The sequence below is a fragment of the Rhinichthys klamathensis genome, unplaced genomic scaffold, assembly GCF_029890125.1.
Source record: "Rhinichthys klamathensis goyatoka isolate OS25496 unplaced genomic scaffold, OSU_Roscu_1.1 h1tg000068l_1, whole genome shotgun sequence".
Lineage (NCBI taxonomy): Eukaryota > Metazoa > Chordata > Actinopteri > Cypriniformes > Leuciscidae > Rhinichthys > Rhinichthys klamathensis.
This window is the reverse complement of record NW_026606611.1, coordinates 5722636-5736539: the sequence shown is the minus strand read 5'-3', so window position 1 is coordinate 5736539 and position 13904 is coordinate 5722636. Positions and strand designations below refer to the sequence as shown.

The following is a 13904-nucleotide window of genomic DNA, read 5'->3' as shown; positions in this document are numbered from 1 at the left end:
CCGTCCATAACTCGCGATCCGAGGGTACGGATTCTGCATATCCTGCCTGAAGATGAAGGCAGGGGCGCAACCGACCCCCCCTTGGGGTTTTGGAAGGGACCGACCTGGTGGTGGTGGAAAGGATGGAGCGAAGACCGTCTTGGTGGAGGTGGGGAGGATGGTGGAAAGTGAAAGCGTCAGCATCTGCGAACTCAGACAAGTGTAAGTAAGGATCTTTTATACTTCACGTATTAGAACGCGATTGGATAGATGAGAAGGTAATACATGACGTAACAATGGAGTCTTCCTGGCGGAACTTACGCTGCGCTTTCATTGAGATGTATGTTCTGTCCAGATCTGATCGTGCGCAGGCAACTCTCACGTGACTTAGCTCTCCTGGTTGAGCTGCACTATATTGGGTTAATATGCTTATATGCTTTATATGGACCGGCAATGCCGCTCTGTATTCCCTATGAGTGCTTATGTACATGTGCCAGCCCGAGGGGATTCCCGCGTTGCTGGGAATCCCCGGGATTACCTGGGACTCATGAAGTGGATGCTTGGCGCGCACGGCGTTGACAAAGAGTTCCTGTAGCGTAAGCTAACTTACGCAATACAAGATAACCTCTCGTAAGAGAACGTATCGGTTACCTAACGTAACCTCGGTTCTCTCTAGAAGAGGGAACGAATATTGCGTAACCTGCCGTGCTCGCGCCACGAGCTACTTTCGCTTCAGTCGATGAAAACCAGGGAGACAGCCTCCGAGCCCCGCTTATATACGCTAAGCCACGCCCATTCTGGCGGGCTAAGCGCCCTTTATTGGCCGTGACGTCACGCCGGGCTCAGTGGTAGGCTGCTGCAGTTGCCGCAGGGCAGCCAATGAGCACGTTAGACAGCCTGCTCTAGGTCTGCAAGCTGCTTCACTGCGTGGACAATAAATACAAAATTAAGGATCATTTTTTGGCTTCATATCTCGAGAAAAGATTACTTTACCCGTAGCATAAGCTAACTTACGCAATACTCGTTCCCTCTTCTAGAGAGAACCGAGGTTACGTTAGGTAACCGATAAGTTTTGAGTGGACCGCGAGACGCCGAAATGGATGCCAATAAGATTCTGAATGGAAAGTTTACTTTTAAAAAGTTGCCAATTGGTTCCATTGACAAGACCAAGAGTTTTGTCGATGTGAACTGAACTATCATCTTCGGAGCACGTCTAGTCTAAAATATATCTTTATGATGGCCAAGGACACGCACAGACGATGCGAATTCTCCGCCCCCTCGTCAATATTTCTTTCACCCTTTTATTGATGGACAGTGTTACATTGTGTGAGAGATTATTTGCTCCAAGTGAGAATGTTAGTGTGAAATTGAACACAGTATATGCAAATATTGTTTTCAATAAAAAAACATTTGCACAAAGTAAGCCGTTTTCCATGTTGATAAGAGCATTAAAATGTGAAAAAATAATGGGACAAAAATAAATCAAGACATATTTAGAATAGATAAAAATGTGTGATTAATCGCGAGTTAACGATGACATTAATGTGATTAATCGCGGTTAAATATTTTAATCAGTCTATATATATATATATATTTTAATCAGTCTATATATATACACTCACCGGCCACTTTATTAGGTACCCCATGCTAGTAACGGGTTGGACCCCCTTTTGCCTTCAGAACTGCCTCAATTCTTCGTGGCATAGATTCAACAAGGTGCTGGAAGCATTCCTCAGGGAGTTTGGTCCATATTGACATGATGGCATCACACAGTTGCCGCAGATTTGTCGGCTGCACATCCATGATGCGAATCTCCCGTTCCACCACATCCCAAAGATGCTCTATTGGGTTGAGATCTGGTGACTGTGGAGGCCATTTTAGTACAGTGAACTCATTGTCATGTTCAAGAAACCAATTTGAAATGATTAGAGCTTTGTGACATGGTGGAAGTAGCCATCAGAGGATGGGTACATGGTGGCCATAAAGGGATGGACATGGTCAGAAACAATGCTCAGGTAGGCCGTGGCATTTAAACGATGCCCAATTGGCACTAAGGGGCCTAAAGTGTGCCAGGAAAACATCCCCCACACCATTACACCACCACCACCAGCCTGCACAGTGGTAACAAGGCATGATGGTTCCATGTTCTCATTCTGTTTACGCCAAATTCTGACTCTAACATCTGAATGTCTCAACAGAAATCGAGACTCATCAGACCAGGCAACATTTTTCCAGTCTTCAACTGTTCAATTTTGGTGAGCTCTTGCAAATTGTAGCCTCTTTTTCCTATTTGTAGTGGAGATGAGTGGTACCCGGTGGAGTCTTCTGCTGTTGTAGCCCATCCGCCTCAAGGTTGTGCGTGTTGTGGCTTCACAAATGCTTTGCTGCATACCTCGGTTGTAACGAGTGGTTATTTCAGTCACTGTTGCCCTTCTATCAGCTCGAACCAGTCTGGCCATTCTCCTCTGACCTTTGGCATCAACAAGGCATTTCCGCCCACAGAACTGCCGCTCACTGGATGTTTTTTCTTTTTCGGACCATTCTCTGTAAACCCTAGAGATGGTTGTGCGTGAAAATCCCAGTAGATTAGCAGTTTCTGAAATACTCAGACCAGCCCTTCTGGCACCAACAATCATGCCACGTTCAAAGTCACTCAAATCAACTTTCTTCCCCATACTGATGCTTGGTTTGAACTGCAGGAGATTGTCTTGACCATGTCTACATGCCTAAATGCACTGAGTTGCCGCCATGTGATTGGCTGCTTAGAAATTAAGTGTTAACGAGCAGTTGGACAGGTGTACCTAATAAAGTGGCCGGTGAGTGTATATATAGATATGCCTCAGCTCACTTGGCAACAAAACATTGTTTGTTACCCACCCTGCTTTCATTGTAAAATGGTTTCTATATTGCTTTGAGGATATTTGTAGTTTAGAGGCACAAAACTGCTAATGAAGTGGCAGAAGATAAAACCTGCAAACAGCACGGCTCATTGATTATGACACCGTCACGTGATCTCTCCTTCATGAATGAGAGGCACTATTCACTCACCAGGAGCGTGACTGATTAACACATGGACATTTATGCTGGAGGCTGACGTTACATCTTTATTTTCACATATTAGAGAAGATGCTGCAGTGCACATCGACGGCAGTGGAGATCTAAGCGATGCATAAGCACTCGACTGCCTCCTCAGTATTTTCTAATTAAAGGCAGTGCAGGCTTTAGCAGAATGGAGCAATAAATCACCCGTTCTCAGGTGCATTGCCCGTGAGGTGGCATTTTACTGTCAGTTAAAATGACTGTGCCTCCCCTCAATATTTCTGTGCAGAAATACTTCACGAGAGAGAGAGAGAGAGAGAGAGAGAGAGAGAGAGAGAGAGAGAGAGAGAGAGAGAGAGAGAGAGAGAGAGAGAGAGAGAGAGAGAGAGAGAGAGAGAGAGAGAGAGAGAGAGAGAGAGAGAGAGAGAGAGAGAGAGAGAGAGAGAGAGAGAGAGAGAGAGAGAGAGAGAGAGAGAGAGAGAGAGAGAGAGAGAGAGAGAGAGAGAGAGAGAGAGAGAGAGTACTAGTACTATTATTTATTATCAGTACTAGTACTGATAACTAGTACTATTATTTACTAAAAACGGGTGAAGCAGATAACTAGTACTATTATTTACTAGTTATCAGAGGGTTTTTCAATAACAGCATGCTTTTACTTAAACCAATTCGTGGCCTTAATCGAAGGATTAATCGAATAATTGCTTTTTTTGCCCAACCCAGAAAGAAAGAAAAAGAAAACATACTCGGTTACTAACGTAACCTCGGTTCTCTCTAGAGAGGGAACGAGTACTGCGTAATTGTTACGTGGATGCAGATTGACGAACCCAAAAGCAGACTGAATGCTCTTCACACAATTTATTAAAGACAAAAAGGGGAAAACAAAGCCCACGAGGGGGCAAAACAAGACAGGACTTTGGTGACTAACTAGACAACGACACTGACAAAATACTAGAAAACAAACAACACTTCGAGAGATACTAACAATGACTAGACCTTCAATGACAAGACTTTCACAGGATACTCACAAGTAACGTTTGGCAATGAACCGACACAAGACAGCAAACACAAGGGGATAAATAAGGAGACTAATCAAGACATAACAGGTGACACGGGTGAAGCAATCAAGACTGAATCAGGATAACAAGGGGGCGGGGTTAAGAGACGAGACTACACAAGCACATGGCCTTGACAATTGGCCATGCGCTTGTACACAAAACATGAGTCTGTCATGGTCCTGCCACAACACTAGGAAGATACACAGATAAGAAGGCAGAACCATGACAGAATCCCCTCCCTAAGGAGCGGATTCCAGACGCTCCTCAGAGAGACCACAAAACAAGACCGACTAGGACATAGACATGAACCAACAAAGCATGACAAATAACATCAAGCATGAGACAAGACCGACTGAGATAGGGACAAGAACCAGCAAAACATAAAAAACAACATCAAAGGCATACAAGAATAAACAATCATAGGGTCCGGGTGAAACATAAGAAACATCAAACATGGCAGGGGAGGTGGAGGAATAACAGAGTTCATGGGGGGTGGTCCAGGGTGGATGGGAGGACTGGGGGCCTTGGGTCCATGGGATGAGGGCTGAGGACAAGAACTCAGGGTAGGTCTGGAGGAAGACACACGAGGACGAGACTTGGGCGAAACAGTCCGGGGTTTCGTGGTGACAGGGGGAACAGTCCGGGGACTAGTGACGACAGGGACAAACGGGGAAACAGTCCGGGGGCTGGTGGAGGCAGGGACGAACGGGGAAACAGTCGGGGATGCTGCAGCAACAGACTCAGACACAGGGGACACAGAGGACACGGAGGATGAGGTAACAGGACTTCTGACGGGGGACACGGCAGGTGACAGGGCAGGACTGGGTGCGGCGCTCACGGCGACCGGCTCGGGTGCAGCGCTCACAGGGACAGGCTTGGATGCGGAGGACAAGGCAGGACAGACAGGGGGTTCAAGAATCGCGACAAGACGGGACAGGTAATTAGAAAGGGCCTTGGCCGCAATGATGACCGGCATCTCCTGATGAGCAGAAACAGCTTGCAGAACATCTTTAGCGGCTAGATCGGCTGCAACTCTCTCCGCAGATCCTGGAACAGCGCTTGCAGTAGCGGGCTCTGGAAGAGACGGAGGGTAAGAGACTCCCCTCTTCCTCTTCTTCTTCCTAGGTCGCGGAGCAGAGGCCGTAGCCGGGCTTGTGACCAGTTGAGGCTGTACAGCAGGGACTGCAGTCTCAGCGGAAGAGGACTCCGAAGTCCCACGACAGCCGGTGGACCAGCCTCTCCCGTTCAGCCAGAGGAGGCGGAGCGTTGAGACCCGCGATGAGGTAACGGTTGACAAGGATCTCAGGTAAGAAAAACCTCCTTGCTTCCACGGCCTGAGCATATCTCCTCAGAGACCTCTCTCCCTGGGGAGGGAAAGGAAGCTTGCCCAACTTGCTGTCGGTGATAGCTGACTGCCACCATAATTCCTGATCAGCTGACTGTCGCTTAAGCAGGGAGGACATACTGTCTGCTGGGTTCAGTTCTGGTCGGTTCATTCTGTTAAGAAGGTAATGGATGAACCCAAGCGCAGACAGTATATAACACTCAACATTAATTTATTGACAAAAACAGGGAAAACAAAGCCCACGAGGGGGCAAAACAAGACAGGACTTTGGTGACTAACTAGACAACGACACTGACAAAATACTAGAAAACAAACAACACTTCGAGAGATACTAACAATGACTAGACCTTCAATGACAAGACTTTCACAGGATACTCACAAGTAACGTTTGGCAATGAACCGACACAAGACAGCAAACACAAGGGGATAAATAAGGAGACTAATCAAGACATAACAGGGGACACGGGTGAAGCAATCAAGACTGAATCAGGATAACAAGGGGGCGGGGTTAAGAGACGAGACAACGCAAGCACATGGCCTTGACAATTGGCCATGCGCTTGTACACAAAACATGAGTCTGTCATGGTCCTGCCACAACACTAGGAAGATACACAGATAAGAAGGCAGAACCATGACAGTAATATCTTACGCTAGGGGAAAACCTCTTTTCCTCGAGATATTGAAGCCAAAAAATGATCCTTAATTTTGTATTAATGTAAAACGCATTGCAGCAGCAAGCAGACATAGGCAAGGCGGCTTAGCGTGCCTATTGGCTGACCTGCGGCAATTGCAGCAGCCTATCGAGAAGGGCCATTCAGTGACCGTCCAATGAGGGCACTTCGCGCCCATTGCGTCACGCTCCCGCCGAAGCGGGCGTGGCCTAGCCCTATAAATACGGCTCGATGGGCTGATATAATCTGGTTTTCATCGCCGAAGCGAACCAGAGCGTACTGCATGCACGGCAAGATACGCAGTATTCGTTCCCTCTCTAGAGAGAACCGAGGTTACGTTAGTAACCGAGTACGTTCTATTACGAGAGGTTCTCTCGTACTGCGTAATATCTTACGCTAGGGGAACACAATGTAAAACGCCGTGCGTGCTGGGATCTGACACCAAAGTCCCAAGGGCAGGTGCCCGGGGCTCATATAGTGCACAATCACCAGAGACTCACACAGAGTCTGAGAAGAGAGGCTGGAAGCATCATTCTCAATAACATTTAGCATCCTAAGGGAGCTAGTCACTTAAGTGTTCCACACAGTCAGGTTGAAGCATTCGGCCTGAACTGTGCAATAGCACAGGTCTTATTTTGCCCATGTTAGCTTTGGTCGGTCGCGAGCTGTGCTCGAGCGGATGCAGTATTCTGAGCCAAAGTTCGGGGCAGATAATACTTATTTATACCGACAGCAGTTTAGCCTGTAAGGCGGGAACTTCCAGGTTATAAAACCTTATAAATGTAGACAGGGAGGCCCAGCCTGCCGCCATACAGATATCTTGTAGGGTAATCCCGCTAGACCAAGCCCACGACGAGGCCATGCCTCTCGTGGAATGCACTTTAACGCCTATAAGGCACTCGAGGCCCTTTGACGCGTATGCCAGCGCTATGGCATCGACTATCCATCTGGATAGGCTTTGTTTCGATGCGGCCAGTCCCTTAGAACGCCCGCTGAACGAAACGAACAGCTGCTCAGTCTGTCTGAAAACTGACGAGCGAGACACATAAGCTCTTAATGCCCTGACTGGGCAAAGGAAGCTCGGGTCCCTCTCCTCGCTACAAACCGGCAGAGCAGACAGGGAGATAACCTGGGCTCTAAACGGTGTATTGAGGGATTTGGGTACATATCCATGTCTTGGTTTGAGTATTGCTTTTGAGTCATTTGGCCCAAATTCCAGACATGTCGCGCTTACTGAGAGCGCTTGCAGATCCCCTACGCGCTTCACTGAAGCGAGAGCCAAAAGAAACGCTGTCTTGAATGACAGGTGTTTCATATCCGACAAGTGGATTGGCTCGAATGGGGCACCTTTCATGGCCTCCAGAACCGTGGAAAAGGTCCCATACGGGGACTGAGGGGGGGTCTGGGAGGATTCAGCCTCTTAGCTCCTTTAAGGAAGCGGATGACCAGATCATTTTTCCCCAGTGAACGGCCAGTCGCAGGTTCTGTGAACGCAGCTATGGCCGCCACATATACTTTGAGCGTGGATGGGGTTCTGCCCTTATCCATTAGCTCTTGAAGGAAGGAAAGAACTTCCTTGACCCCGCAGTCTGGAGGTGAAAGGTCATGGGCTTTGCACCATCCAGAAAACACCGACCATTTTGAGGCATAGAGTCGCCTAGTAGACGGTGCTCTAGCCTGTGTGATCGTGTTCAGCACTCCGTCGGGGAGGTTTGCGGGTACCCGTTGATGGCCCATGCGTGCAGGGACCAGCGCTCCGGGTAAGGATGCCAGATTGAACCGCTGGCCTGGGAGAGGAGGTCTTTCCTCATCGGTAGAGGCCAAGGGGCAGTGCTCGTCAGCTGCATCAGGACTGGAAACCATGCTTGGTACGTCCAGAGCGGCGCCACAAGGAGCACTGAGCATCTGTTTTCCCTTATTCGTTCCAACACCTGAGGCAGGAGCGAAATGGGGGGAAAAACATAGAGGGGGCAGCATGGCCAGACGTGGGCCAACGCTTCCCTGCTCTTGGAGAAAAACTTCGGGCATTGAGCGTTCTCTTGAGACGCGAACAGGTCTACCTGCGCTCTGCCGAATGTCTCCCATAGCAGAAGGATCGTCTGCGGGTGCAGAGACCATTCCCCTGCTGGAACATTGTTCCTGGACAATCTGTCCGGTCCCAAGTTCAGGTGACCAGGCACATGTGCTGCTCTCAGTAAGCAAAAAATGTGCTGGGCCCATACCAGGAGGCGTTCTGTTAACCTGCAAAGGTTTCGGGATCTGACACCGCCCTGGCGATTTATGTAGGCCACCACTGACATGTTGTCAGAGCGGACTAGGACGTGATGGCCTTTTATTCGGGGACAGAAGCGCCTCAGCGTGAGATCGACTGCCATCATTTCTAGACAGTTTATGTGTAGGAGCTTCCCCCGTTCTGACCACTGGCCGAAGAACGGTCTGCCCTCCAGGCGTCCGTGGACACTACCTGCACACTCGAGGAAGTCCCCAGGTTTACACCTGACTGGTACCAGTCGTTCGTCAGTGGACGTCCATGACATGCGGAGTCCCTCAAGGCTCAATTCTTGCACCACTCCTGTTCAACCTATATATGCTCCCAATGAGCCAAATAATGAGAAAGAACCGAATCTCTTACCACAGCTATGCAGACGACACACAGCTCTACTTAGCCCTATCGCCTAACGATTACAGCCCCATTGACTCCCTGTGCCAATGCATTGATGAAGTAAACAGTTGGATGTGCCAAAACTTTCTTCAGTTAAACAAAGACAAAACTGAAGTCATTGCGTTTGGAAACAAAAATGAAGTTCTCAAGGTGAATGCATACCTTGACGCTAGGGGTCTAACAACTAAAAATCAAGTCAGGAATCTTGGTGTGTCTCTAGAGTCAGACCTTAGTTTCAGTAGTCATGTCAAAGCAATAACTAAATCAGCATACTATCATCTGAAAAATATTGCAAGAATTAGATGCTTTGTTTCCAATCAAGACTTAGAGAAACTTGTGCATGCTTTTATCACCAGCAGGGTGGATTATTGTAATGGACTCCTCACTGGCCTTCCTGAAAAGACCATAAGACAGTTGCAGCTCATACAGAACGCTGCTGCCAGGATCCTGAGCAGAACCAGAAAATATGAACACATCACACCAGTCCTCAGGTCTCTACACTGGCTCCCAGTTACATTTAGGATTGACTTTAAAGTATTATTACTGGTATATAAATCTTTTAATGGGCTAGGACCTCAATATATTGCAGATATGCTCACTGAATATAAACCTAACAGATCACTCAGATCATTAGGATCACATCAGCTAGAAATACCAAGGGTTCACTCTAAAGCCTGGTTCACACGGCAGGATAATTAGGCCGATTTTAGCCCCGATTCACCCCTTCCGACAATCTTAAGGATGCTCCGATTATCGTAAAATAATCTGATCAGATATTCCTGTCGTGTGTGGTGTGTTAAGACTGCTCTCGTCTGCTCGGAAGGACGTCGGGACCGCTCGATCTCAAATCGGGGATATCCAACATGTTGGATTTTTTTGGCCCGATTTCTCCTCGTGTGTGGTCTCCCCAGATGCCAGCAAGGTTTTCCAGCCCAAAACCTCGTCAAAAACCGCGAGAATGCACAAAAAAACGCCCATTGTTTTTGGGCTTGTTTTCTCGTTTAAACACATTGAAATCATGAACAAGCTTTAAAATTACCCATTGGTCCGTGTACTTTTGCGTCCATTCGTTTTTCCTTTTTTAACCCGTAATTGAAAAATGAACGGTTGTTATATTTCTAAAACGTAAAGTTGAACACCAAAATTTTAATTTGAAATGCATAGGCTATACTCCAAATGCTGCGCAAAATAATAAATATTGACGTATTTTCAGATTTTTGTTTATGACTTTTTGTCCCTAAATTAAACATTTAAAATATTCACAAATTAATATGGAAAAAATTTAGATTTTACTGGTTTTCTAAGGCCAAACGCGGAAATTATATTTTTCCCTTAGTGGTGAAGACCCGTGTCTCTGGAACCATACGAGAGCTGATTTAGGCTATAGATGATTTATAGGCTAATAATAATAAATGTGTCTGAAAAAGTAACGAGGCATTTTAATTGTTTATTAATAAACTAGCCTAGTATTTTTTAAATCGGCTGGAAATATCTCCATCTCCGCTGTAAAGCGGATGCGCCTTTAGATGAGAAATTCATATGGATTACATAATCAGACTGCATTTGCTTTCGATTCGAATTTATTCGTTTAAAAATTGACATTTCAAGCTTTAGCCTACATATATAGGTAGGCTATGTTTTGTTTCAGTTCATTTTTGAGACGCAATCCAGTTACGGAGACCACGAAAGCGCGCCTGATTGTTTTCTTTTATTTTACAAAAGCACAACGTTTTCTTGTTATTGTGAGTTTACACAAATAAAAGTAGTTGCGACTGATGTATTTTTTATTTTCTGTATGACCAGAAATGATAGAGTATTTTAAGTTGTTTCCACTGTTGATAGAAAAACGCAAGTGTTCGCGCCCGCGCGCCTCTGGTCATGCAGAGCGCGCTCCACACTCGCACAAACCCTGGATATGCGTCATTTGTAATAATCTTAGCCCTGTATTATTATTGTCTAACCAGTATTATGACTGACGAATTGCTTTGTTCCTTTTTTGGATAAAAGCGTCTTCTAGCCAAAATGTAGGCTAATAATAATGACAATTATTATTTGCATTTATGACTATACATGAGTTCACTTAAGACAGTAATGTTTATCAAAAAATAATTTATTAATGTTTTATTTTTATATAACTTAACGTTTTACAGTTTTTTAAATGTTTTTGTTTTAGGCTACCCTATATAAATTTTTTATATGTGAAGTATTTTATTGCTTATATTATACTGAGCTTTTTCCTCCCAAAAAATTTACTTTAAAAATACAAGTAGGCTAAATGTCGTTTTTTAGAAAATTCAAGAAATTATCCATTTTGAAAAATAAAGTTTAAACACAATGGTATCCCGTGCATCCCGCACTTTTCTTTTGATAACGTTTTTTTTCGGTTAAAAACAAACTACAAACTACTCAACATCCTCTTCGTCCGCCATGATTGTTTAGGCTACTCTGAAGTCACGTTTGATTTTGAAGGATTTTGCGAGATTTTCCGTCTGACCTGGGAATGCTCGGGAGTCAAATCGGTTCGTGTGTGATGTGTTGATTTTGCCGTGTGGCTGCGCACCACACACTGTACGACCAAAACTGTTAGACCCGTGATTTTTTATCGCTGTGTGTGGGGTCTCTCAGGTTTGTAAAATCGGCCGACAATTTTAAAATCGTCCCATGTGAACCAGCCTTAAGCAAGGAGAGTCTGCTTTTAGCTATTATGCCAGCCGCAGCTGGAACCAGCTTCCAGAAGAGATCAGATGTGCTCCTACAGTAGTCACATTCAAATCCAGACTCAAAACACATCTGTTTAGCTATGCATTTACTGAATGAGCACTGTGCCACTGTTCGTCCGACTGTTTTTTTTCTGTACTTTATTTTTTATTCTAAACTGTTTTAATTATTCTTATTTGTTTTGATTATTTTAATTTCTTCTATGTAAAGCACTTTGAATTACCATTGTGTATGAAATGTGCTATATAAATAAACTTGCCTTGCCTTGCCTTGCCTTGCCTCCCAAGGTTTCAGGGCTGAGACGCATTCCTGATTGACCCAGAGGCGAAACTGACCGGAGGCCCAAGCTCGAGGCGGCACTCGTGCTTTCAGCCACCACTGCAGTGGGCGCATGCGAAGCAGACCCAGCTGGAGTGTTGATGACGCTGAGGCCATGAGGCCCAGCATTTTCTGAAACCTCCTGAGCGGGACTATAGTGCCGCAGTGGAAGGATTTCGCAAAGCGCCGAATGTTCAGTCTGCGCTCTGGTGATAGTCGCGCTGTCATTGACAGCGAGTTCAGCTCTGTGCCCAGAAAGGATATTTCCTGGCTGGGGAACAGCGAACTCTTCGGCCAGTTGACTGTGAGACCAAGATTTTTGAGGTGTTCGAGTAGCATGGTCCTGTGTTCTATGAGCTCTGAACGAGATCGAGCTAGAATCAGCCAATTGCCCAAATAGTTCAAGACTCGCATGCCCTGAAGCCTCAGAGGCGCGAGCGCCGCGTCCATGCACATCGTAAATGTACGGGGTGCAAGGGACAGGCCGAACGGTAGGACTGTGTATTGATATGCCTGGCCCTCGAAGGCGAATCTCAAAAATCGCCTGTGACGTGACGCAATTTGTGTCTGGAAATATGCGTCCTTCAGATCTATTGACATAAACCAGTCCCCTTGGCAAATCTGCGCGAGGATTTTGCTGGTTGTGAGCATTCTGAACTGGCGTTTCATAAGCGCTCTGTTCAGATGTCTTAGATCTAAAAAGGGTCTGAGACCCCCGTCTTTCTTTGGTACCAGGAAATATCTGCTGTACAGACCCCCTTCGCTCTGAGCTTGAGATACGGGCTCTAACGCCCCTTTGCTCAATATTGTCGCTATTTCGGCTCGAAGTAGATGTGCTACTTCTGTTTTCACCGTGGATTCGATGCGTGCCGTGTAACGGCGGGGGCGTCGAGCGAACTGTAGCGAATAGCCTCTTTTTATAGTGTTCAGCACCCATTCTGATACCCCGGGAAGCTGTGCCCACACTTTCGCGTGAATAGCTAGGGGTAGAATAAGATTTGGGCTCTGGCCGTGACATAGTGACGGCAAGGGAGCTCCGGCGTGCTGTAACGCAGACACTGTGTTTACAGTGTGTGAGGCGGGGCGCGCCGATCGCGACGGGCAGCCTGGCCGTGCTCAAATCCCTTATAGCAGTTTGCTGAGGGAGAGAGAGCGGGGCGAGCCCCGTGGGGCTTAACATGTCTGTGAGTGAATGTGGGCGCGGGGAAGCGGACACATTTACTGCACTGAAAAACACCGTCGGCCTGAGCTGACTGAATGTGTGTTGGTTTCGTTTTTACAGGAACCGTGGGACATGTGGTGTGTAGTGTTTGTGGGCACTGAGACGTGGGCACATTCACTACATTTGCACAATCGACATGAGGCGATTTTGTTTGTGCGAGCCCTGCATTTTTGCGGGCTGTGTTTGTGTGTAGAAATGAGCACTGGGTTGTGGGCATTTTTATTACACTCATAACACCATCAGCTGTGGCCGGAATACCAGAAAATACACTGCTTATGTGATTTATCTGGGTCACCGTGGAAACGGCATTTGTGTGCAGGCAAGCGGGCCGTGGTACCGGCTTGCTTACTGCAAAATACACTGGAACAGTCGCATTTTCTGGAACTGAATGAGCGAAAAGTTTCGGTGGAAGTCTGGCCGCGGCGAGACTAAATTTTTATCTGCTGCGAGAGCCGGGATCGAACACTGGTCTCTCGCGCAAAGGCTTTGAGTTCCACCACTGAGACACAGGGGGAACGACATTAGCACGAGCAGATAAGAGAGTGTCATCACAGCTTTGTGTGTGTCAGCGTTTATTTGCAGGCGTGCGTGTTATACAACAGGCTCGTTGCTGCAATAATGACATTTACAGCCGCTCAAACTAAGAGGAGCTGAGAAATGTTTGAGAAATGGAGATTAGTCCGGCCTCGGCAGGACTAAAACACACTCTTTCCTCATTTTGCCGATGACACACGCCCATGGGGGGCGAGGGCGGGGTAGCTTTCTTATAACGTAAAGAAAGCTAGCCGCGGTCTTGATGCTGGCCCGTTTCCCTGAGGTCCACAGAGCTCGCCCAATCCTCACTGTCCGACACCAGGATAGAGCAGCTGGCCTTCTCTACAGATGCAGCTATCTT

At 46.7% G+C, this 13904-nt stretch overlaps 1 protein-coding gene across 1 annotated transcript in view; it reads right to left on the bottom strand.

The window, feature by feature from the left end:
• Positions 1 to 867: 867 nt before the first annotated feature.
• LOC130084889 (uncharacterized) overlaps positions 868 to 13904 on the bottom strand; it is a 37371-nt gene continuing 24334 nt past the window's right edge. Inside the window, exons 2-5 of the mRNA XM_056250420.1 lie at positions 7812 to 8020; positions 5292 to 5518; positions 4527 to 5194; positions 868 to 902 (exon numbers count right to left, since the gene is read on the bottom strand). Of these exons, the coding sequence (XP_056106395.1) occupies positions 868 to 902; positions 4527 to 5194; positions 5292 to 5518; positions 7812 to 8020 (1139 nt within the window). The remainder of the gene's footprint in view (positions 903 to 4526; positions 5195 to 5291; positions 5519 to 7811; positions 8021 to 13904) is intronic.